The sequence below is a fragment of the Cnephaeus nilssonii genome, assembly GCF_951640355.1.
Source record: "Cnephaeus nilssonii genome assembly, chromosome: 10".
Classification (NCBI taxonomy): domain Eukaryota; kingdom Metazoa; phylum Chordata; class Mammalia; order Chiroptera; family Vespertilionidae; genus Cnephaeus; species Cnephaeus nilssonii.
In genome coordinates, this window is record NC_137081.1 from 47,816,031 (window position 1) to 47,839,755 (window position 23,725).

At 40.5% G+C, this 23,725-nt stretch overlaps 1 protein-coding gene across 4 annotated transcripts in view; it reads right to left on the reverse strand.

Annotated features, from left to right (window-relative positions):
• Positions 1-481: 481 nt before the first annotated feature.
• NOSTRIN (nitric oxide synthase trafficking) overlaps positions 482-23,725 on the reverse strand; it is a 49,878-nt gene continuing 26,634 nt past the window's right edge. The window contains exons 8-16 of one of the 4 annotated variants that reach the window (XM_079782297.1): positions 18,794-18,919; positions 14,907-15,005; positions 14,685-14,810; positions 10,347-10,455; positions 9,200-9,285; positions 6,438-6,563; positions 5,299-5,410; positions 3,482-3,571; positions 482-691 (exon numbers count right to left, since the gene is read on the reverse strand). In XM_079782297.1, the coding sequence (XP_079638423.1) occupies positions 525-691; positions 3,482-3,571; positions 5,299-5,410; positions 6,438-6,563; positions 9,200-9,285; positions 10,347-10,455; positions 14,685-14,810; positions 14,907-15,005; positions 18,794-18,919 (1,041 nt within the window). In that variant the 3' untranslated portion in view covers positions 482-524. Of the gene's footprint in view, positions 692-3,481; positions 3,604-5,298; positions 5,414-6,437; positions 6,564-9,199; positions 9,286-10,346; positions 10,456-14,684; positions 14,811-14,906; positions 15,006-18,793; positions 18,920-23,725 lie in introns of those variants that run through there. The other 3 variants (XM_079782296.1, XM_079782298.1, XM_079782299.1) reach the window with 3 other exon arrangements.

Genomic DNA, 23,725 nt, shown 5'->3' on the forward strand with positions numbered 1-23,725 from the left:
GTCTACCACCCCCACTTGTGATCACTCAGACTCTTGACCTCAGTTTCTAACCCTTTATTCTACAGTCTCCTAACTTGGGTCTATTTCTCTTGTGTCTTATCTGCCCATCTTTTGCTGAGCTCTTCTTGAACTTATTGTATTTTTCTTCATTTCCTAGGCCGTTTGACCCCTTGTAGGCCTACTGTGGATGTCCAGAGGAAACAGACATCTAAGTCCTAGAATCTGTTGTGCTCCCAGAAAACGATGTGACTTCATGCAAGCGGCTAAACCCACCTTGGAGTTTATCTCTCTGTGACACCAGGGGTTGCATTGGGTCATCTCTAGGGTCTCCTAAGAATTCGACAATCTAGGAGCCATGGGCCTCTTCCCTGCCTCCCTTCATCCTCCCACTTTTTGACTTTGTTTCAAAAAATAACCAAGAGTACAAAGCGCTGGGACCTGCAGGTAGGACTCCATCACCCATTTAGAATGATAAACTTGGGAAGATCACAGCATTTCTCTTTATTTGCATTACGTTGTATAGTTTACAGTGTGTGTAAGGCAGTGTGCTGAGAATCTTGTTTCGTGCCTGTGTACCCAGCATTTGAAGGGAGCTCCTGCACGTAAGCAGCGGGAAAGTGGCCTTTTTTTCCATTTAAAGATCCAAACCACCATCCTTCTTCTTGTTTGCTGTGAATAGTCACAATGTCACCTGTGAAAATGCACATTTAGTTAGACAAATGGGTCTTTGCAATTTGACCACATACCTGAGCCCGAATGGTGAGACAGTTTTCGGGAGAGTCTGCTTTCAAGGAGATACCTGATAGCATTGTTTTCTGCAGGTAATTCAGATGAAGCAAACTTTATTGACCACTTCTCTATGAAGCAGGCATAACATATTAAAAAGAATAAGCCCTAACCGGTTTGGCTCAGTGGATAGAGCGTCGGACTGCAGACTCAAGGGTCCCAGGTTCGATTCTGGTCAAGGGCATGTACCTTGGTTGCGGGCACATCCCCAGTGGGGAGTGTGCAGGAGGCAGCTGATTGATGTTTCTAACTCTATCCCTCTCCCTTCCTCTCTGTAAAAAATCAATAAAATATATTTTAAAAAATAAAAATAATAAAAAGAATAAGATAATGGACAGCTAAGTTATAGCATAATATATTTTGATTAAAAACAGAATCACGCCCTAGCCAGTTTGGATCAGTGGATAGAGCGTTGGCCTGCGGACTGAAGGGTCCCAGGTTCGATTCCGGTCAAGGACACATGCCTGGGTTGAGGGCTTGATCCCCAGTAGGGGGCGTGCAGAAGGCAACCAATCAATGATTCTCTCTCATCATTGATGTTTCTATCTACCTGTTCCTCTCCCTTCCTCTCTGAAATCAATTATATATATATTATTATTATTACAACACAGAATCACATTGGAACATGCATCTTCATGTTAGCTGGCTCACTTTGAATATAGCTGATAGGTGGTCACCAAACCCTTTCTTGATGTCTGTGCTTTAAGGGTTTCTCACATTGGTGTCTGCAATAGTTTGGTATGTTGACTAATATGTCTTTGCTACCAGACTTTTCTTTAGATTAAGGCAGCCTCTCTCCATTATATGTGACAGCTTCACAGTCCAAAGTTTCACTTAATAGCTTTGCACAGAAATATAACTCCTCATTCCAAATTTAGATAGCTTTGATAAAATATCAATTTGAAGACAATACTTTTTTAAAGCTATATTCAAGTAAATAGAACTCCTAAGAAACACATGGTTCTTCTCGAATTCTCTGTTTTAAAAAATGCTATTCTGATATTAGTAACCCTAAAGTTTAACCTGAGGCCCAAATCCCCTGGCTATCCTTGCCTTTTGAGAGAATCCCTTCTCTACGGCTGCCTCCTGCACAGCAAAGTGGAAACACCCACTTCCTTCAGGATCCCAACGCTACTTTAGCATGAGCATCATTCTAAGGTACTATGTTTAGTCTTTCTTTCATTCTGTTCCCCAGTCATTTTCTTCTTAAAACAAAGGAGACTGGTTACCCCTCTTCTGTCTCTCCTCAGTCATAAATCACTATTCATTCTTATAGAAAATCATTTGCAGCCTACGTTCTCAGGTCAGCAGATTGAAAAAATTTATTAACAGAAATTTAAAGGGATAACTTAAAATCTTACTGCCACTTTCCCTGAGCCCCTCATTCCATTTATAGATCCCACTTAGGATATGACGTGTAAGTAGGCTTTGCAACCAAGGAAGAACTAAAGACAAACAGGATGATCCATTTATTGTGTAACTATGTAACTCAAACTCAGTACCCTGGGTTCAAGACGGCATCTGGAAAATGTTTTTTCATGTATATGGAAAGTGGGAATAGATCATTTTATTTACATACTTACTGCCATAGGTACCCTCAGGATGACATGGTGAATAATGAAGTGACTTCTACAACACTTAAAACTTCTAAATAAAGGTAACATTGACTTAAGAAGAATGGAAGAGAAGGTCTACTTTCTATATCCTTTTGTTTTGTTTTGTTTTGTTTTGTTTCTTTACTTATTTCTATGGTAGAAGGAAGAGGAATTGCCTGGAAAAATCTGATTGGCAAAATGAAAAGGAAGCTCCCACTAATCAATAGCAAATATGTGGTGTCCTTGTGGTTTGGCTGCAACAATCCATCTTGATTTCCCTTGGCTCTGGTGCCACATCCTGCTCATGGATAAAAGCTTTTTCCTACAACACACTAACCTTTTCCTCACCAACCGTTTCTTTTCCAGCCCCTGCTTTAGCTTTCACATACAAATGTGAAACTAGACACGCCAAGAAAGATGAGGCTGGCGACGTTGTCTTCTTTAATAATGTTGAGGTCGATATAAGCCATTATATAATACCTTTCCATGTGAAACAAAAATCTGTGACACAAAGAAGAGGCTCTGCTTCCTGAGATTGGTCATAAAACACTTTCCTGAGAGGTAAGTGGGAGAAGTCCTTTGCCCTGGGTTCTAGAACTTGCTCTGACACTATGCCATGAGAGGAAGTCACTTCACATTCCTTCATGGTTAGTTTTTTGACAAGGTGGGACCACCTCTCTAATGACTTTTCATTACTGCCATTCTACCCCCATGTGGCACTGTGAGTAAGCATGACTGAATCTCTACATTCAAATCCTGCACCACCACTGCTGTGACTTTAGCCAAGTACTTATCTTTTCTATGTCTCCGACTCTTCAGCAATAAAATGGGAATAAATAACAATACCCACTTCAAAGGGTTTTATGAATATTAAACTGGACAGTGTGCTTGCAATAATGTCTGACTCACAGTAAATACTGAACAGACGTTAGCTATTTCTTTTATGTGTTTTATCTCTATCTTCTAAGAAAGGTGATTGTAAACCCGAACTGAGTTGACATGGAGGTAACCTTTATGGCTACTGGACTAAGACAGAAGTTTTATTCAAATTAAGGATTTCAGCAGGGGAAGGCAATTAAACATTTGAGAGTGATTCTTACCTACTTCCAAATTCAATTCATCATCTTGCCTGGCTTGAAAAGAATATAAGGCTTTGCAAAGAATGTTGCCATGCTGGGCCACACCGGAGGCTGAAAGTTGGATCAAGTTATAATTACCAATGCTGTGTCAGTAAGCAAGAGGAAGAGGATAGGGAGCTCTGGTTATTTAGCAGTGTGGCGCAGAGCTTAAATAGATCAAAGTCTTCTCAAAAGAAAAGTTTATAATTTTACAAACTATTTATTCCTTGATTCAGTAACCATTTATTATATACCTACTATGTACATCAAGCATGTCAAACTCGCGGGCTGTGGGCCGCATGAGGCCCACAATGAATATTTTTGCGTCCCAGCCAATATAACGGTATGTAAGAAACGTTTTAATAAAAATTTTGTAACTTAATTTTTACAACATCCTGTTATACATAATTATTAATAACAAACTACAATGTTCGCTAGTGACTGATTACTATAATCGTGTTGCGTTCATTTCCCTTATGCGCCTTATGCGCAGGCGCACCATTTCTCTCCACTAATACTGGCAGCGAGTATTTTAGCAGGTGATTGCCACGTCATTAGTCTTGTACTAGCTTGTTCGGTGTGCGCAACATGAAATATTTTGCTTTCAGAGAACAAGAAAAATAGGTTTATTTGGGTTATGCTTATTAATTTGTGCAGTTTTTCAGTGTCTGGTAAGTTAATGTTCAAGAAAAAATATTAGTTTTTATTAAAATGTTCTATTATTTTATGTTAACGATGACTCATTTATTTCAGCCCTTTGTATTCAGCATGTCTCTATTGAAATAAACCTATGTTTCTATGAAAATTGAAGCTTTTGTTTTTTTGCGGCCCACATGAACTTAAACCTTGTTTATTTGGCCCGTGTTAGCCTTTGAGTTTGACATGCTTGAGGTACATGCTTTATGATTATATGTTATATAATCAAAAATTGTATCATAATATAGAAAATAAGTCTGGAGAAAAAATTACTTTAATAATGATCATAAAGATGATAATTTAAAATTATTTGCTTTCCACATGAACTTAATCAACATCAGTTGGCTAATATGTGTGGCATGCATGCTTGCTGTATGCTTGTATTAGAAGATATACATAAGTTTTGTCATTCAGGTATAGATAGGGGACACTTTGACCATGTACTTCTAGGTATGGTTAGGGGACACTTTGACCAGGTACTTCTTATCATCAATGCCACAGTGAGTCTCCAATATACATGTGGACCATAATGTCCTGGGTTTTATTGGAACTCTTTCTTTTTCTTTTGACCAATTTCTAATCAAGAAACTAGAGAGTCAAGGTTATGGTAAGTATAGCTGAACTATGAGGGACAATAATGTGCATCCGTGTGTGTGTATGTGTTGAAAGGTAAGCACCAAAAGGTAGTAGGGTATGGATGGACAAATGACTAAAGTCAGGTAGCTGAATAAATGGGGTAAGTAGGCCTGGGATCAGCATATTTCTCACATGGAGGTTTGGAGGAGGCTCTGGAGACAGATCTCAGAGTTCCTCCCAATGGCTTAGGGGTGATCGTGTGCACTGTAAATTGCAGGCTATCTGAATAACATGGAACCAGTCACCTCATAAAATTCTTTTCCCAACCCCCCACTCTTGTTGGCTTCTTCACACTTTTCGGATTAAATTTGCACAGAAAGCTACATAGTCTAACAAATTAATCAGTCTTAATTTAGATTTCATTGAGCTGATATATATCCATGTGGCTCTAAAAAAAAAAAAGGTAAATATAGCAATGTGCTTTACTGATAGGACTTAGCCCAAAATTATTCCGAGCATGGGGTTACCTGCACATGAAGAACTTGGATTGCTCTGCCCACCAGAAGATGTTCTTCTTACAGTAGTCTCTGATCTCTTCATCAGAAAAGGCCGAGATATTCTTACATAACTATGGGTCTGCTGCTGTTCAGATAAATATTTTTGAAAACAGTTATTTTTAACAACACAAGTATTCATGAAATATAATTATTCTGTAGCTGTTTTCCTTAGGAATTTGTTTTGTAATTTTTTTGGAAGAGGGTATAAATAAAGCATTAACTACATTCCTAAACTCTTATATAGAGCCTTCTTGTATCTGAAACCTTAATATTTTCAGAATTAGAGAATTAGCATATTTTATAGCCTGTGTTTGCAATTCTGACCTACACATAGGCAAAATGATAACATTCACAGCATTACTCCTACAAATTCAACTTTAATTGGCTTTAATGCAAATTAATTATATGGCTCTGTCTAAATGATTGAGACCATTTCCTTCCTTCCTTCCTTCCTTCCTTCCTTCCTTCCTTCCTTCCTTCCTTCCTTCCTTCCTTCCTTCCTTCCTTCCTTTTTCTTTTTTGATTGAGACCATTTTCCAGCTCTGAGTCTCTTAGAAAGAAAATTGTCCCTTTATAACAAAATGGTTATAGCACCCCCTTCTGATAGGCAATGGAAAACAGCTACAAGCAGTAGTTAATCCATGCATATTCACTGTTCACCACCAATTCCTAAAGAGGGTAACACTGGGAAAATACATGTATGTGATTTTTAAAAATTATGCTTATGCATTTTCTACATTGTATGGTATGATAAATGGATGAGACTAATGCATATTATAAACCTTATGATTCAGGTCTGTGTGAATATAATATTTCAATTTAATAAAAAGTTTACTATAAAAGCACAAAGGATATGAGTAGGAAGAAGAAAGAATCCAAAGGGTTTTTAACTCCCCGTGTTTAGTATACAAAGAATGTATTCAGTTGTGTTTAGCTCTTGTTACTCCTCTCAAAGGAATGAAACTAAATTTATTTTAAAATTCTGCAGTTGAGATTTGGGACATGTGGCATACATAATTCATTACAGCGTTTTTGCTCTGATGCTACTTTAAGCCACTTCACCCAGGAAGCCTAGTCAAGAAATTATAACCAATCTCTTAAATTTTTACCTTTTCTTTCCGCTTGAAGATGGAGTTACTACAAGGATGGCTGGGTTGAGGTCTTTGTTCAAGTTCTGCTAACACTGATGACAGTTTATAGGCATTTGCTTGCATCAGGTCTAGTTTCAAAATGGTCTGTGGATACATCATTTGGCCTTGTGAGTAAATTTCTAGAAAATGAGGCACAACTGCATGGGTAAAAGGATATCAGGATAACTTCCAAAATGACAATGAGATCGAAAAAATTACACATTCAACTCATATGCAGATATACACAGAAAATGCTGAGTGAAACAATGGACCCTTTTCCTAGAGGAAAGCCCTAGTTGTTGAGTGTGTCTTATTCTGGACTCATGTGAACAGAGTAAACCAGAAACCTTGGTAGATTATTACTCAGTATTTTGTAGCAATGATTAGGCTTTACCCAATTTTCTGCTGAGGAATGAGAGAGGGGATAACAAGTGTTGACTGAGAAGGTAGGCTTTTGGGAGGCCTTAAGGAAAGGCAATTGAGTCATCGTTGCTCAACACTGTGAATAGGATTGAACTCCTATCTGTAGAATAAAACTAAAACGATGGGAGGCAGGGCTTATTTATTTATTATTTTGGTTGAGGTTCATTGTTTTTCTTGAAGACGTGAGGCCTTATATTACACAGAAAGTTCACAGTAACACTTCTCAAAACTAGAAGAAATATTTTAATTATAAAAATAAGGATTGAAGCTTAAGATACACTCTTAGGCTCTTCCTGTTCTCTACTTGACTTTAAACTATAAACTTTAAAATGACTTCTTTGTCAGGCTGTGTCCAATCAGGGTGAATAAAAAACCAGAATCCAAGTATTAGAAGGGGCCTGTTTATCCAATCTCCTCCTCACCATCACCTCTCCCTTTCCCATACGTCCAGCATGGGGATTCCTAACCCTAGGATCCCTGCCAGACACCTCCAATTGATGAGAAAGGTCTCTAATTCTTAGAACAATCCACTGCATTGAAAACCCTTTGAGATAGGTACCAATATCCCCACTTTACAGATGCAAAAACTAAAGTTATCCCCCATACCTTCTACCATTAGACCTACTGTGCATCTGAGAGCATCACAGAGCAAGTCTCCTTCCCATATCCGAAGTCAATACCTACAAATTTTTCAGTGAACATGCCTTACCAACATTTTTTGCTTCAAATATGGCACTTCAAGGACCAAAAAACAGTGAATTAGGAAGAATTTAAATGAAACAGAGTGTCCTAGTGCAAAAAACTTCCCTAGGTAACGCAAAATCTATCAATATCACGAGTTTCCCTCCAACAGATGCAGGGACATGTAATGAAATAACAGGGGTATTTGGCACCCACTATTCGAAGGCTTGCATTTGTTCCTTCACTAGATCACAAACACTGTGAATTTAGGGGTCAGATTCCCTCCCTCCTTGCATCTCCCACTGTGTGAATCAGTCCAATTGTGTTCCCAAATGATCCTAATACATGTTCTATGCTGGTAACAAGAATGACAAAATTCTGTGCAGGAACAACCAAACAAACTTATAATTAACGCCATCATAAAGTGCTCTCACTTGACTTTATTTTGGTAAATGTTATTTGCATTGAATTAGTTAACTAAATATTTTGTGTTACCACAGAAGATGTCCCAGTCTTTTATAATTTCATGAAAATCGTGGCCATGTGTCATTGCAAATATGTTAGACCTCTGTTTGCAAATGAATAGAATTCAGGCTTTTCTCTTCACAAGGAGTGTTAGGTTTGTTTCTGCAACAGCACCCAACTGAAGGAAGCCTGTGCTAAGAAACAGATAAATTGTGCCTGTATGCATCTATTTTCACCAAAGAACTACTGAAATTGCCTGTTTGGACAAAATTTTTAGGTACCTACTTGTAAGAGAATTAGGCTATATTCGAGGTAAGAGAAGCATGTCCAGTTTCCTGTATCCTTCCAAACATTGCAACAGATTTTTATCTCTTCCTGAATTTTTCTCAGAAAAGATAACCCATCACCATCCTCTCACTCTAATCACAACAGAAAACCTGTATCTTGCACACATGGGTACTAGCATCTGTTTGTTTTTATTCCTATATTAAATTCATGGGTCTTTGCTAATTGCCTTTTTAATGTGGATTCCTCCCAAGTTGCCACCTTGTCCATCAATCCCTACATATTTCTTTCCTCCTGTTATTCTCAGAAGACCCTGAGAATGTTAGTTGAGGAATGAATGAAAAACAGCATTTTAATTAATAATTACATTTTCAGCTTGCCTCTGCACACTATGCTAGCATTTTCTAAATAATATTTAATCCTCACAAAAACCCTTTGAGGTAGGTACCAATATCCCCATTTTACAGATGCAAAAACTGAAGTTATCCCAGGTCCCTGTAAACAGCAGAGCTAGATAGATGCAAATACACGCCTTTCTGAAAGTAGAACCTGTGTTTTTGGTCAAGTTTCTTAACTGGGTTACAAGTACCCATGGTTTCCAGACCCTGAAGGAATCATTCTATTTTAGAGAACTGTATTCTAGGCACTTCCCCCCCCCCCCCGACCCCCCACCTTAGGAAGAAACTAAAGCAAATGTTTCTAAGTAGTTGGATTTTTCCAGATCCCTCAAACTCCTTGCCAAGGATCTGACCCTACACGCCTCAGACTAGATTGTTCTGTCATGAGAAAGGAAAGGCAAACAGCGGCCAAATGGGCTGGAAAACGAGCGTTCTAAAAATAACTCTTTCATCGTTAAATCTAGGAAACTGTGCTCTGCCAATATTTACCTCCTCCATTAAGGCTGCTGTGCTTTTCTGGCTCTCTGGGTCTGAGAAGGAGTTGTTGGAGTAAGCTTTCAGCATTCGCCCGAGTCCTGAAAATGAAATCATGTTTTCAGTCACCAATCCTTCTGTCCCAGGGGGATACAGCTGAGCCCAGAAGGGGTTCCAAAATGGCTGGAGCTGTTTCTGTAGGTAGTTGTTACTGGATGGGTGACCTTTACCTTCATTTAATGAAATGTGAGAAATGCTGGTTGATGCTTAAAGAGTCTTGACTGATATTTTTCCTAGATGAGTTCATGAATCCTCCTTGTTGACCCATTCCTGGTGGATTCCTGACATTTACCACAGGGTCAGCCTTTCCCTTGCTATGATATTTACATGTGGAAACATTTTTGCTCTCTAGGATTTCCTGTTAAGTACTCCATTGCAATAGGTTGTTCTGGTTAACATAAAATAAGCTGTACACATCACGGTCACAAGTGGGGAGTCGTTTTTATTATCTGCATCCCTTTAGAGAGGTTTCACATTCTAACAGGCCTCCCTTCTAAGTACAGGATTTAATCGGAATGATCTTTACACCATTTAGAGATTTAATTTAAAAGGAAATAGAGAAGAAAACCTAAAGCCCTGTGCACAGTTTACTATGCTTTAAACCAAACGAATTGTCCCTCATTTCAGCAATGCCAGAACATGGTAAAATGCTACATTTCTGCCCGGCTGGTGTGGCTCAGTGGTTGACTATTGACCTACGAACCAGGGGCTCACAGTGCAATTCCCGGTCAGGGCACAAACCTGGGTTGTGGGTTTGATCTCCAATGTGGGGCATGCAGGAGGCAACCGATTAATGATTCTCTCTCACTCTCTCCCTCTCCCTTCCTCTCTGAAATCAACAAAAATATATATTTTTTAAATGCTACATTTCTGGAAAACGTGGTATGGAACTTATATAGCTCTCACAGATAGACCAAAGTGTAGTTTTTTGTTTTTTATTCTCTCCTTTCTTTTTTTAAAAAATTATTTATTCATATAAATTAGGTTTGACATGTGATTCTTTAAAGGAGATAATCCCTGTGTCTATCAGCAAAAGCAGGATCACCCAACTCCCAATGAAAATACTTTCCCTTATCAGGCCGTTCACAGAGATATTACACACCTTCCCGGTCGCTCGAGGCTTTTTCAATATCTCTTTGCAGTCTCAACAGTTTTGCTTTTATTGAAGACTTTTGTCTCTCTTTATTCATTGCATTGTTAGGATCTTCTTCCTTTAGGGCAAGAAAAAGGATATTTAACAACTTAATAGGAAAAAAAAAGAGTTTTCTCTCCAAGTTGCACTGAGACTTTCACTGACTATTTAATTTTAACTGGAAGTAAAAAAAAAAAAAATAGCCAATAACAGACCTGCTCAATAAGAAAACATCTCCTTGTTCACAACTTGTAAGTACCTAGCTGAGCAGTTTCTTTAGAACAAATTATTCTTGGAGGATGAGCCTTGCTGTAGCTATTTCATAGTTTCTTGATAAGTAAATATACTTGTCGTATATTCATTGTTCTCCATCTTTATTCAAGTTAGAGTCCTTTAATGGTCCCCATGTAGTATCACATATATGCCTCAAGCTAGGATTGCTTAACCAGCTGAACAAATGTTTGTGTTCTGTGTTGCTGGCTACTGGGGACACCTGAACAAAAAACACAAATGCTCTTCCCAGAGTGGGTTTATAATTTAGGTAGGCCTTGAAGCATAACATAAGAGACCTAGCAATTCAAGGCCACATTCATTCATGAATGGAGCAGACAGGAATGTGTGGCCCTCCAAGGGCAGGGCCCGGGCACAAAAGCTTTGAGGAGGCTATAAGACTAAACCAGGATTTTTCAGTCAAGGGGAAGGAGGACAAAGGGTGCCCCAGGCAGAAGAATTGGCTCAAGCAAAGGACAGAGGGAGGACTGTGGGAACTGTATCAGGAACAGTAAATAGACCAGTTGCTTAAGCAAACACAGTAGAAGAAAAAGTTGTCTGGGTAGGTTAGGCCAGATTTTGGGGCAGAAAGAAGTAGGGGTTTTATCACATAGGCTAGGAGAACCATTAACAAAATTTGAACTTTCACATACATATTTCAAGGGTCAGATGGAAAGGTGGCTGTACACATAGCAGAGGGAGAGAAACCTGTGGAGAGAGAGAGGAAACGAATGACAAAAGATGGAAGTGAAGGAGTCAGGGAGTCAGGACTTACCTGATAGGGAAAGAGACAAACTAGGATCCCAAATGTTGGTGAAGGTTAGCTCTAGATAGATTGTCATGAAGAAAGGGGAGCTGAGGACTTACAGCAACATGAATAGCCTTTATAAAATGTAATGTACAGGTAAAAATATTTTATTTACATGTTGTGTATTACATAATTATAAAAAGTTTCTTTATAGCCCAAGGTGATGCCATACCCCCTGGTGAGCTCTGACTAAACCCCAAGGATGCCTAACTCCAACCCTGTCCTTCCTTGCTGGAGGAACACACATTATAATCTGGCTCTCAGACCAGTCCAAGACTTCACTTGGTCTGCTTGGGGACACCTATTGCTCAAAAATGTATCTCTATGGATAGATCACTACTGGCTCAACTTAAGGATAGAGTTTACTATTATCCTTTAGCGTTCTTAAATTCTTCCTCTCTTCCAAATATTTGTTAGAAAGAAGATTAATATTGGAGGAGGCATATAAAACTATAGATACCATCTTTGAACATGGCCTTTACAATGACCTTATAAATATTTTCACACTGGTCATCAGCCCTCCAATATTTGTTCTTGGATTGTTCTCCTGTCTTACCTCTTGCCCATATAAATTTCATAGCACTACATAAAAGTCCCTCTACACGTACTGCCATGACTATAAAGTCAGACTTTGGAGGCACTTTGCCTTAGGCCAGTGGTCGGCAAACTCATTAGTCAACAGAGCCAAATATCAACAGTACAACGATTGAAATTTCTTTTGAGAGCCAAATTTTTTAAACTTAAACTTCTTCTAACGCCACTTCTTCAAAATAGACTCGCCCAGGCCGTGGTATTTTGTGGAAGAGCCACTCTCAAGGGGCCAAAGAGCTGCATGTGGCTCGCGAGCCGCAGTTTGCCGACCACGGCCTTAGGCTATTAAAAAAATCTTATTTTTCCATTTGAAGACATTCTCTTAAATAACAGACATGTAGTCTTTAGTTCGGGTGCACTGAAGTTTCAGAGAAACCAAAAATTCCATGAGCGCATCAATTAAAGATAATCCATCATGGCTGCCTCCTTATATTTCAACTAGAGGCCTGGTACAAAAATTCATGCACAGGTAGGGTCCCTAGCCCTGGCCAGCGATCAGGGCCGATCGGGGCCTTCCGGCTGCCAGCCAGGGCCTTCCTTCCCTGGCTGCTGGCTGGGGCCTTCCTTCATTCCGCACCACCCCCAGGTGGTCACCGCACATCATAGTGAGCGATCAAACTCCAAGTCTCCCAGTTGAACTTCTGAGGGGACACTTTGCATATTAGCCTTTTATATATATACTAGTAGCCCATTTGCAGGAAGAATCCTGCAAGCGGCCATTGTGGCCGCGTGCACTGCCGCTGCCGCTGCCTTTGCGGCCGCGGCGCCTGCACCCGCTCGCCACTGCCGCCCACCCCGTTCCGCCCCGCTCTGCCCCACCTGGGCTTTCCCTCTGGCAGCCACCTTGCTTTCTGCTTTTCCTCCCTCTTCCTTCTAAGTTGTCTTCAGTCTTCACTCCTCCCTCCCTCAGTGTATGCAAATTAACTGCCATCTTTGTTGGGTAATTTGCATACTTGCCCTGATTGGCAGGTGGGCGTGGCTTTGGCTGGTGGGCGTGGCTTGGCGTAGCGAAGGTGTGGTCAATTTGCATATTACTATTTTATTAGGTAGGATATATATATATATATATATATATATATATATATATATATGAGCCTAGTCAAACTTTCAAGGAGTATGACCCTTATTTTATTGATAGGTTAGTCTATAGGGACATTTTTATTAGCCTTTTAATAAAGTAATAGATATACTCTATTGTATATTTTCTCATCCCAGGGATCACCTACACTATTTGGAAGAAGAGAAAAAAAAAGAAAGGGCTTTCCTATTATAATCCAGTCTCCCTTTCTGCTCCCATCTCTACCTCTACTTCTGCTTTGAAAAGACATTGCTATTGTTAATTTGCTTTGCCTTTGCCAAGGTAGGAAAAAAGAAGAATTCAATTTAGAAATAGCTGGTCACATGCTGCTATTTGGAAGGTAGGGAAAGGAAAAGTTGGTCGCCTTCCCAGCTGCTGGGCTCACTGCTGTGCCCAGATCTAATTGCCTTTCTCTCATCCCTCATCTGTTGTTCCCTGAGTGTGGATCCTGGGATATTGACTTTGGCTACTCTTTTAATCCTATAGGAGGACATGGCCAGTGGGTTGGTTCTATACAGAGAAAGATGAGCCTCCCAACATGGCCCTTGAAGTCTGAATGAAATCTAGCAGAGGGCCCGGGAAAAGTTGTCAGGAATTCAGAAGACAAAGAACTTACTCCAAGATAGCTAAGAAACAAGATGCTTGGGCTCTGACCAGGCACACTGATCTGTTTTTAGCAAAGATGACATAGTAGAGTCATCCAAATCCCCTCAAAATTAGCCTCTGTGATTTGGTCCAAGCTTTTCAAAGAAAAGGACCGTGAAGAATGTTGGCGCTTCCTACCTCCTAGGATTCATGCCTTTGTGTAATCCCCGCAGCTTGAGTGTGGGCTGCACTTACTGGCTTGCTTCTAACAGATAAAATATGATGAGATATCACTTCTGAGATTAGCTAATAAAAGACTATGCTTCTATCTTGGGCATTCTGGCTCTGTCTCTCTTGGATCAAAATTCTGGGGGAAGCAGGCTGACATGTGTGCTGCCCTAAGGAGAGAACCACCTGGAAAGGAAATATTATCTCCAGCAAGCAGTCAATCAGGACCCAAGGCCTGGGAAGTGGCTCGTTTCCCAGTAGACCTTTGAGATGCCTGCAGTCCTAGCTGACACCTTGACTGCAGCCTTCTGAGGGACTCAAAGGCACCCAGCTAAGCCACGCCTGGATTCCTAACCCACGGAAACTGTGAGATAATAAATGCTTGCTTTAAGCCATTGGGTTTGGGGGTGATTTGTTATACAGCAACAACAACCAAGACGAGACAGTGATTATTTACAGGTCATGAAACATGTGTGCCTGGCATTATTCTCATAGAAGACCAAGTATGAAGATTCAGTCAAAAACCCTTGTTTGACTTTCTTCCCTTCCAGACATGTTTCCTTTGCCTATTTGTAAACCACACTGTTTTTAATTTATCTGAACCATGGGGGGAAAAAAATCAATATTTTCCATTAAAAAAAACACAAGATGTTTCTTTTACAATTGTTCTCAAAACATTTTTTTAAGGAATCCTTCCATACCTGACTAAGGTTCCCCATTAATGGAACTTCCTTCCATCCATACTTACAAAGTAATCGGTTAATAGGAACTCAGATTTATTTTCTGTAGATGAAACAGCAGTTTCTTCCATGAGAGCCTGGATATCCTTTTCAACATCGATCTTGCTGATGGCCCCGTGAATGTGCGTGTGGCACTGCAGAGCCAAGGGAAGCAGAAGAAGGTTGCTGAAGACTGTTCCCTGCCAGTTCTTACCATGCATCCCAGAAATGGAGAAATCTTTACTACTCACTGTGGTCAGGGTTTGGCCAAAAACAGAAATATGTTGGGTGTACTGATTCAAGTTATTACATAAAAGTTTAATTCTCTCCTTCTCCAGCTCCAGGATGTTCTGAAAAGAATGGAAAATGAGGTAAGATCAGCCAGTTATGAAAAACTGAAGTCACCCATCTGAGCAAATTGTCCTGTTTGTGCCTCTTGATTATGTCATACCCAAACTGTGGTGGGGAGATTCTCAGGACAGGAATGTGATTTGGCGTCTCTTCTATTTATCTTCCATTAGAATTGATTTAAATCGCATGCTTTCCCCAGGGTGTTTTAACCCAAAGGCATGGAGGTGGATGCCGTGGGTTATCTGACATTCACAAAGAAAGGGTAGAAAAAGAATGATTTGAAAAGCATTTGTGAGTCCCAGAAGAAAGAGAGTGAAGCCCAGTAAAACCCATGTCTATATCTCCAAAATGTAGTCAGAAACTAGGTACTTCTAGGTTTACAGTCATAGAAGGAATTCTGCTAGCCTCTGCAGGGGCAAAGGTGAGGCACAAATACTCTGCTTCAGGAAACTATTTGACGAGCAGACCCCAAAGTCTGATCAATTCATAATTCTGGCCTAAATTAAGCCTTGGGGGTCAGAGACCACTGCTTGAAGGTGGAAATATACCCTCCCTATTTTGAGTGGAATGACAAGAATTCCACTCTGGGAGTTTCATACCTTTTAGCTGGAAGGGTAAATAAGAAAGTGAAGGAGGTCACATTACCTTGTTAGCCCTTAACACTTCAGAAAAGTTAGCTATTAGATTCTTGCCACTCACTACTAGCTGAGATGCTGACCGATTGTTTTGAGGGAGTTCAAAGAAGTTCTGCAGCTAGGCATTGTGGGAGAAATCTGGTTCAGGTGGAGTATGCAGGGGATTCCCCGGCCTGTGGGGGCAGCTTGGTATGTACCCAGAGGACTTCGGCTTTGACAGAGATGGCCGGTGTCCAAGCCAACATGCTCCTCATCATGTTTTTGTAGGGACAAGACCTGGGGATTCCTCCTTCATCCAGAGGATTGGTTTCTCCTGTAACTGCCACCAGCAATAGTCTTTTATGAAGAAAGTTTTGGGCAAATTGGTGGGTAACATTACCATAGGAAGCAAGAAGGATGGACTGCATCTCAAGGCCTCTGATAGGGTGGGGGTGAGGAAATCACAAAGCTTATTGGCTTCTCCCATCCTGACTTTGTGGCACATTTGCAGGGCACACTGGCCTGATCCATATGCTGTTGCTTTATATTCCTGAGCAGACTGCATTCACATTCTGTTGTTATTTCATCTATAGTATACAGTCATTTAAAAAATTTTTTAAATTTACTTGTTTTCTAATTATGGAAAATTTACATGACATAAAATTTACCATTGTAACCATTTTTAAATGTGTAGTGCAGTGTCATTAAGTAGATTCACAATGTTGGGCAACAATCACCCTTATCTATCTCCAAACATTTTTCATCTTGCATCACTGAAACTGTATATTCATTAAGCCATAACTCCTAATTCTCCCATTCTCAGCCCCTCTGGCAACCCCCATTCTAGTTTCTGTCTTCTATGAATTTGCCGCTCTGTTGACTAATGAGTTTGCCGACCACTGCTCTAGTTAGCTCATATAATAGGAATTATAGAGTATTTGTCCCTTTGTGTCTGGCTTATTTTATTTAGCAAAAAGTCTTATCCTGCAGTATATGTCAGAATTTCCTTCCTTTTAAAGGCTGAATAATATTCCTTTGCACGTGTATACCACATTTTGTTTATCAGTGTATAGGCTCAGGCAATAACTATGAACATCTTTATCAATCACATGCAAATTTTTATCCTGTGCCAAGTGTCCTGACATTTGAATCAGAAAGTCTGGAGCTCTGCTCCCCGTGGCCACCTACCTTCTTTGTGGAGTTAGAACCTGCACAACTTTTGTAAGTCAATGGGCACCAAATACTCGTCTTTGTTTCTGGTATTGGTCACCTGAGTCTTTCTCCAAAATTGCAGGCACCAGCCATTTGAATGTGGCCAGGTGCTCTTGGTCTCCCAGCTATAGGATTAAAGACACTGAAGAGCAGCCTATCGAACATACAGTTTCTTCAAAGGGCAGAAACCACATGCCTCCTAACAAATACATAACACAAATTCTGCTCAGTGGTTTGGACCTCAAGTGGGACAACTTCAAAAAGCAAGAGACTTTACAGGACAGAAAAGGCCATAGAAAGCAGCTGTTCTAGTTTAGCGCCATGATGAGCAAAGGACAGGAAAGAAAAGAAAAGCCAGGATTAGGAACACATTGCATCACTAGTGGGCAGCGGTTTCTTTACTTTGGCAAGTGCTGAACCACTAGCATCAGTTTGAGACTAGAATAACCAGGGTCTTTTGATGGAGATGGTAATGTTTAACAGATTTTAATTACATCTCAGGGAAATCATTAAAATGATGTATGTTCACTCATGAAAAGAGGCTGAGATTAATTCCACTGTGCAAAGGGAAAGTCCATATCTCACATAATGAATTATTGCTTTCCATTATATTGTGTGTGTGTGTGTGTGTGTGTGTGTGTGTGTGTGTGTGTGTGTGTTAATAAAATAGGCAGTAGAAAAGCAAGATACTCGAGAAGGACTAAAACTGTCCTCTAGTGCAATGTAGCACATACGAAGAAAGTGTTATCAGAGTTACCAAGAAACAGCAGATTTCGAACCTGTCTGAGGCCAAGACATCATGATAATTCACGCTCTTTAAAAAAAAAAAAAAATGTTCTTATTGAATTTAGAGAGGCAGGGGGCGGGGGGAAGGGAAAGATAGTAACATCCATCGGCTGCCTCCTGCTCACCCCCTACTGGGGATTGAGCCCAAAAGCCAGACATGTGCCCTGACAGGGAATTGAACAGGTGACCTCTTGGTGCATGGGTTGACACTCAACCAACTCAGCCACAGTGGCCAGGCTAATTCACACTCTTTATTCATTCTTTTCAGTTCCTACTGCTGTCCTGGCCTTGTAGTTTACATTACCTGAGGAGCTTGTATTCATCAAACTGATGAAAGAAATATGCTCTTTATAGAGCAGGACCTCTCAAACTTTAGTATGCCTAGCAATCGCCTGGACCCTGTCCTAAAGTCATTTAGAACTTCTGTGATCCACCTTGTCTAGGGGGGTGCTCAGGACTCTGAATCATAACAAGCACCCTAGGTATATAGTTCTAAATTATCATATCATAACTTTAAAATTTTTACTAAATGTACTGTAACTGAAAATAAATTTTAAAAAATAATAATAAAATAAATAAAATTTTTGCCAAGTGGATAAGCATCATTTCACATGTTAACTAGTAATTTGATTTTCCCTTCTATGATTTGCATGTTCATACCTTTTGAATTTTATTGGATGACTGAATTCTTCCTTTGTATGTCTTCTTTGATGCTAAATTGCACACATCCCCATAAAGTATCGAGATGGTACTTTATTCATTGCTATAGATATCCAGTGTCCAACACAATGTCTGACATACAAAGAAATTCTCTAAGTGTATACTGTATGAATCAGCTTCCAGGCCTAAAACCCATTTCTGAATACCTAATCATTAAGCCTGCATTTACACTTTCCTTTGGCAGCACTTCTCGAAATCGGCTGAGCATTATTGTGTCCATTGAGAACGTAGGACCAGAATCCTGGCCAATGATACTCAATAAATATTCACTGGTTATTTTATCCATGTAGGAATTACAACAATGAGAAGTAACGTCGTTTGTGTAAAGTCACAATAGGAGTGAGGGCCACAGCTAAGGGCAGAGATCATCAGGTAATGTACTACAGATCTGATCTCCATTTTCAAGGCCACACAAAACTCCATGGAAGAAGAAAAAGAGTGAATGCATAACTTACTTGGTAGCAGTTTTCTAGCGTGTTTTCCCATTTCAGTCTGGTAGAACAGCCGGCCATGTTTTTTTGGTAATAATTTTCATCTTCTTTTGTCAATTTCTCAGTCGATTTTTTCAATTTATTGAGGAGCTAAAGTAAAACATCAGAGTCACGTATTCATGAACACATTTAAGAAAGCCCATTGTAATTCCTTATAATGTCATTTATCCCAATGATATGTTTCTCATCTCCCAGCTAAATTCATAAAGAGTAGCTATAGACAACAAAATCAAAGATCTTTCAGGAAAAAAATGGATGTCAGAGCTGAAAGGGAACCAAAATACCTTTCAGTGCAGTTCTTTCAATTTTTCATGAGGGAATCAAGGTGCTTAAATATGATGTGATGTGCCCAAATTCATCAAATCAAGGAGGAGGCCAAATGACAGATGAGGAGAAGCAAGTATAGATCAGGAACCTCCAACTCAAGACTGTAATCTACTAACAATTTCTGTAGTCTCATTTGGTAAATCCTTTCAACCCCGGCATTTCTTACCAGGACAGGTAGAGAAATGTGCGTCATATAACTTTTAGAACTAAGATGAGGCCTGGCTATCATCCAGTAAGGTCCAATAACCTTACTTTACTTTCACTCTATAAACTCTGCAGTATAACTTCAAAATCAAATTTCAGGATTAGAGTCCTGCAGGTGAATTATTTAATCTTCATGAGCCAGTTTTCTTATCTATGTGATGGGGATAGTGATACGCCTGTTTCACTGGGTTGCTTTGAAGATTCAAGCAGGTGAAGTCGGTAAGGCAGGTGGTGCACTGCCTGAGACCTGGGTTAGCACTCATAGTGAGTATTACTATTACTGGTGAAGAGTCTGAGCGAGACACATGTCAATGTTCACAGCAAGTTATGGACAGCTTGACAAATGCCTTCCTTGCACCCTACTCCCCAGTGATCTGCTCCTTCCCAAAGAGCCCCCTCTTGCCAGTCACCGAAATTGACCATTCTGGTTGTGAAATCTTCTGGAAAATCAAACTAATACAAAACTCTCTGGACCAGAGTAGCTGAAATCGATTCTCAAAATGCTCAGACAAGTAATTTAAAGTCTCTGAGAAAGGAAAAAGTTGTACTACATGAATGATTCTCAAACTTTAATATGCCTAGGAATGACCTAAGGTGCTTGTAAAACTGCAGATTTCCAGGGCCCCACAGTAGTCATACTGACTCAATAGTTCTGTAGTGGGATCAGAAAATCTGAATTTTCACTACCTCCTCAGTTAATTTTGATGCAAATGGTCCTTAAACCAGAGTTTAAGGAGCACTCAGGATCCCTCTGACTTACACAGGAGTTTCAAGGACAGAGACAAGGGCTTTTAAGAATGACCCTCTTTATATTTAAGGACATTTTGAATAACGTTTCAGTAATAAAGAACATTCATCCAAAATTCTGAATATTAACACCACTCACTTTATTATTCCAATTGATATACTAGCCATTCAACTGTCCCTGGGCTCTGATGTATGACTTACACAGGACACACTGGGTTTTGTATGTCAAGTATAATGGATCACATTTATCTATAGAAACATGAGCTTGTGAATTTTAATCTGATAACAATTTAGTGAAAGGGCCTAAAGTGCGCCATGGCTATACTTTGCTAAATTATGTCCTTAGATTCTTACCGAGAATACTCAGACTTCCAGCAATGAGAACAAAGTTACTTTTGAGATGACCCCTCACATTCATCAGCCTACACTATATAGCTATTGACTAGAAGTTTCTGCCCAGCAAATTTATAGCAAATAACCCCAAATCAATATAAAAGAAGAATGTCAACTCTTACATTCTTATTTCAGGAACTTTTAAAACAATTTTTTTATTTAAGGAACTTTTCAGAAAACCTTACTAAAATTTGTCAAAGATTGCATACTTTTTTCCTTTCTTCTTTTCTTCCTCCCGGAACAAATATTTCATGCACTCATCAAACATTTACTGGGTGCCACAGTGTGTCAGGTACTAGGCTCTGGAAGTAGAAAATGGAACTAGACGGGCTCCTTCTTTAGCGAGGACCCACTACCCCATGGGATAGAGCCCAGGATGATGTAAGTATTTAGGTATATAAGAGAGGCGCCTAAACTAGCCTTGGAATTACAATGACATATAAGCTGAGATTTGGCACATAGTGGGTGCTCACAGAAATAATCCTTGTGTGAGTAAACCTAAAATAAAGTAGGAATTGGTGAGCATGACATGATACCAAAACAAATTTTCTTGTGTGTGTGTGAGGTTAAAGCACTCAGTGTGAGAGGGAGAATAGCAAAAGATGATGCTGAAAACCAGGCAAAGGTCAGGGAAGCTCTTAAGGACCACATAAAGGAGTGTGTACTTTACTCTGAGGTCACTGGAAAGACTTTGAAGGTTTTTAAAGGAGAATAATATGCTCAGATTTGAGTTTCAGAAAAGTCAGCTTGACTTGTATATGGGAAATAGATAGAAAGAGGCAACACAGAAAGTCGAGAGACCAACTTGTCAGTTACAGTAATCTAAGAAAAGATCATGACAGCCTGGGAGAGAGCAGTGGCAGTGGGGACAAATACAAACAGATAAATTTAAAAAGTATTTGGTTTAGGAGTTAGAATTGGGAGTATATGGAGAATGATGATATTCAACGATATAGAAAACACAAGAATAAACAATATTTTTGTCAGAGGGAAGTGATGGTTCCAATTTTGGATGTTGGCTTTGACATCCCAGAATGCAGTTTAGAGACTGGTTTGGGCTGAAGATATAAGTGTGGGTATTGTCAGTATATATATTCTAGTTGAAGCCATGAGAGTATGTTTAATGAATACCAGTTACTTCTTGAGTACCTAATATTGAGATTACTGAGTTAGACACCAGAGATACCGTGCAGAATAAAGCAAAACGAGGCCCCGGAGAGAAACCATGAGGAGCAGCAGTACATAAAAGCCAGGCAGAAGAAGGGAAGTCAGTAAAGAAGGTTAAAAAAATATTGCCAGATAAGAAAACCAAAAGAGTGAGAGGTTGCTGAAGTTAAAAGAAGACACTGTTTCTGGATTGGGGAAATCATCAACAATGCTTAATGCTTTCAAGTTAGATAAGGTAAGAACTGGGAATACCCGTTGGCTTTAGCAACAAGGATGACATTGTTTTCGGCAAAAACACTTTCAGTAGAATGGTGAGGAAAGCTGACTGGGGTGGTTTGAGGAATGAACAGGAGATAAGGAAGTGAAGGCACAGCACAGACAACTCTTTCAGTAAATCCTATTGTAAGGAGGAGAGATAATAATATCTGGAGAGGAACAGGAATAGGGTCATGGAAAGGTGTCTCCCAGACTCTCCTGACTCTCCCAAGATGGGGGGAGTTGAGAAGGCTGATGGGAAGGAATTGTTGGAGAGGGGCATGTGCAAGATATAAGGGAGAAGGGAATAATCAAGAGACGTGTCTCTGAGAGAGGGGATGGGAAAAGGAGCATGTGGAGTATCGGCCTATCTCATTGCACACACGACTTCAGCAGGCAGGTGGCTGTGCTGATTTCTATTTACTCCGTGAGGTAGGAGGCAAGATAGTCTGCTGAGAGTGGGTGGTGAGGAAGGAGGTGCAAGGAGAATGGAGATTTAGATCAGCTTCTGGTGATAACAAGGACTGCTGAGCAGGGAAACAGGAAGAATTGCTGAGCGGCATGGAAGCAGCTCAGCTCAGGCCGGCGATCGCAGGCATTTCTGCATGAGATGAGAAAATGAATGCTGCCTTAGCTGTTTAGCTTCAGTACTAAAAAAAAAAAAAAAAAGCTAACAGGTAAAGTGATGAAGATGGTGCGGGTCTGTGAGGTAATGACAGCCAAAGTTTAGGATCACAGGACCAGCTGAAGGAGGGCAAGAGAGGACTGTAGTTTTCCGTCTCCCAGGGAAGCTTCTAATGAGGGAAGGAAGAGGAAATTCACCACTTAGCTGCCCATGCTTTTTATTGTTTTACTAGAGGCCCGGTGCACAAATTCATGCACCAGAGGGGTCCCTCGGCCTGGCCTGTGGGATCAGGCTGAAACTGGCTCTCTACCAACCCCTGAGGGATCCCAGATTGCAAGAGGGAGCAGGCCAGGCCGAGGGACCCCACCGGTGCATGATCGGGGCCGGGGAGGGATGAAGGAGGCTGGCCAGTCAGGGAGGGACCACAGGAGGGCTCCAGGGTGTGTCCGGCCCATCTCGTTCAGTCCCGATCGGCCAGACCCCAGCAGCAAGCTAACCAACCAGTCAGAGCATCTGCCTCCTGGTGGTCAGTGCATATCATAGTGACTGGTCGACCGGTCAACTGTCTGCCCCATAGTGGTCAGTCACAGCGAACAGTTGAGCATATCATTAGCATATTATGCTTTGATTGGTTGAACAGATGACCAAACGACCAGACACTTAGCATATTATTTTTTTATTATATAGGACTAGAGGCCCAATGCACGAAATTCATGCAAGGGCCTTGGCCCTGGCATCTACCCACCGCCAGGGGCCTCTGCCACCTCTGCCTCTGCCCCCGCCCGCTGTCCTGAAGGAAGGACATCTGGTCTAATTAGCATATTACACTTTTATTATTATAGATTAGGTTGACATCAATAAAGAACAGCTTCTAGCCTGGCTGCAGTGGCTCAGTGATTGAGCATTGACCTATGAACCAGTGGGTCACAGTTCGATTCCCAGTCAGGGCACATGCCCAGGTTGCAGGCTTGATTCCCCAGTGGGTAGCATGCAGGAGGCAGCCAATCAATGATTCTCTCTCCTCATTGATGTTTCTATCTCTCTCGCCCTCTCCCTCCCTCTCTGAAATCAATACAAATGTATTTTTTTTAAAAAAAAGAAAGAAAAAAGAACAGCTTCTATTGTGGGCTTCAAATGCCCACAGATCCTGGTGCTTAGCATTTAAACATACTGTGGTT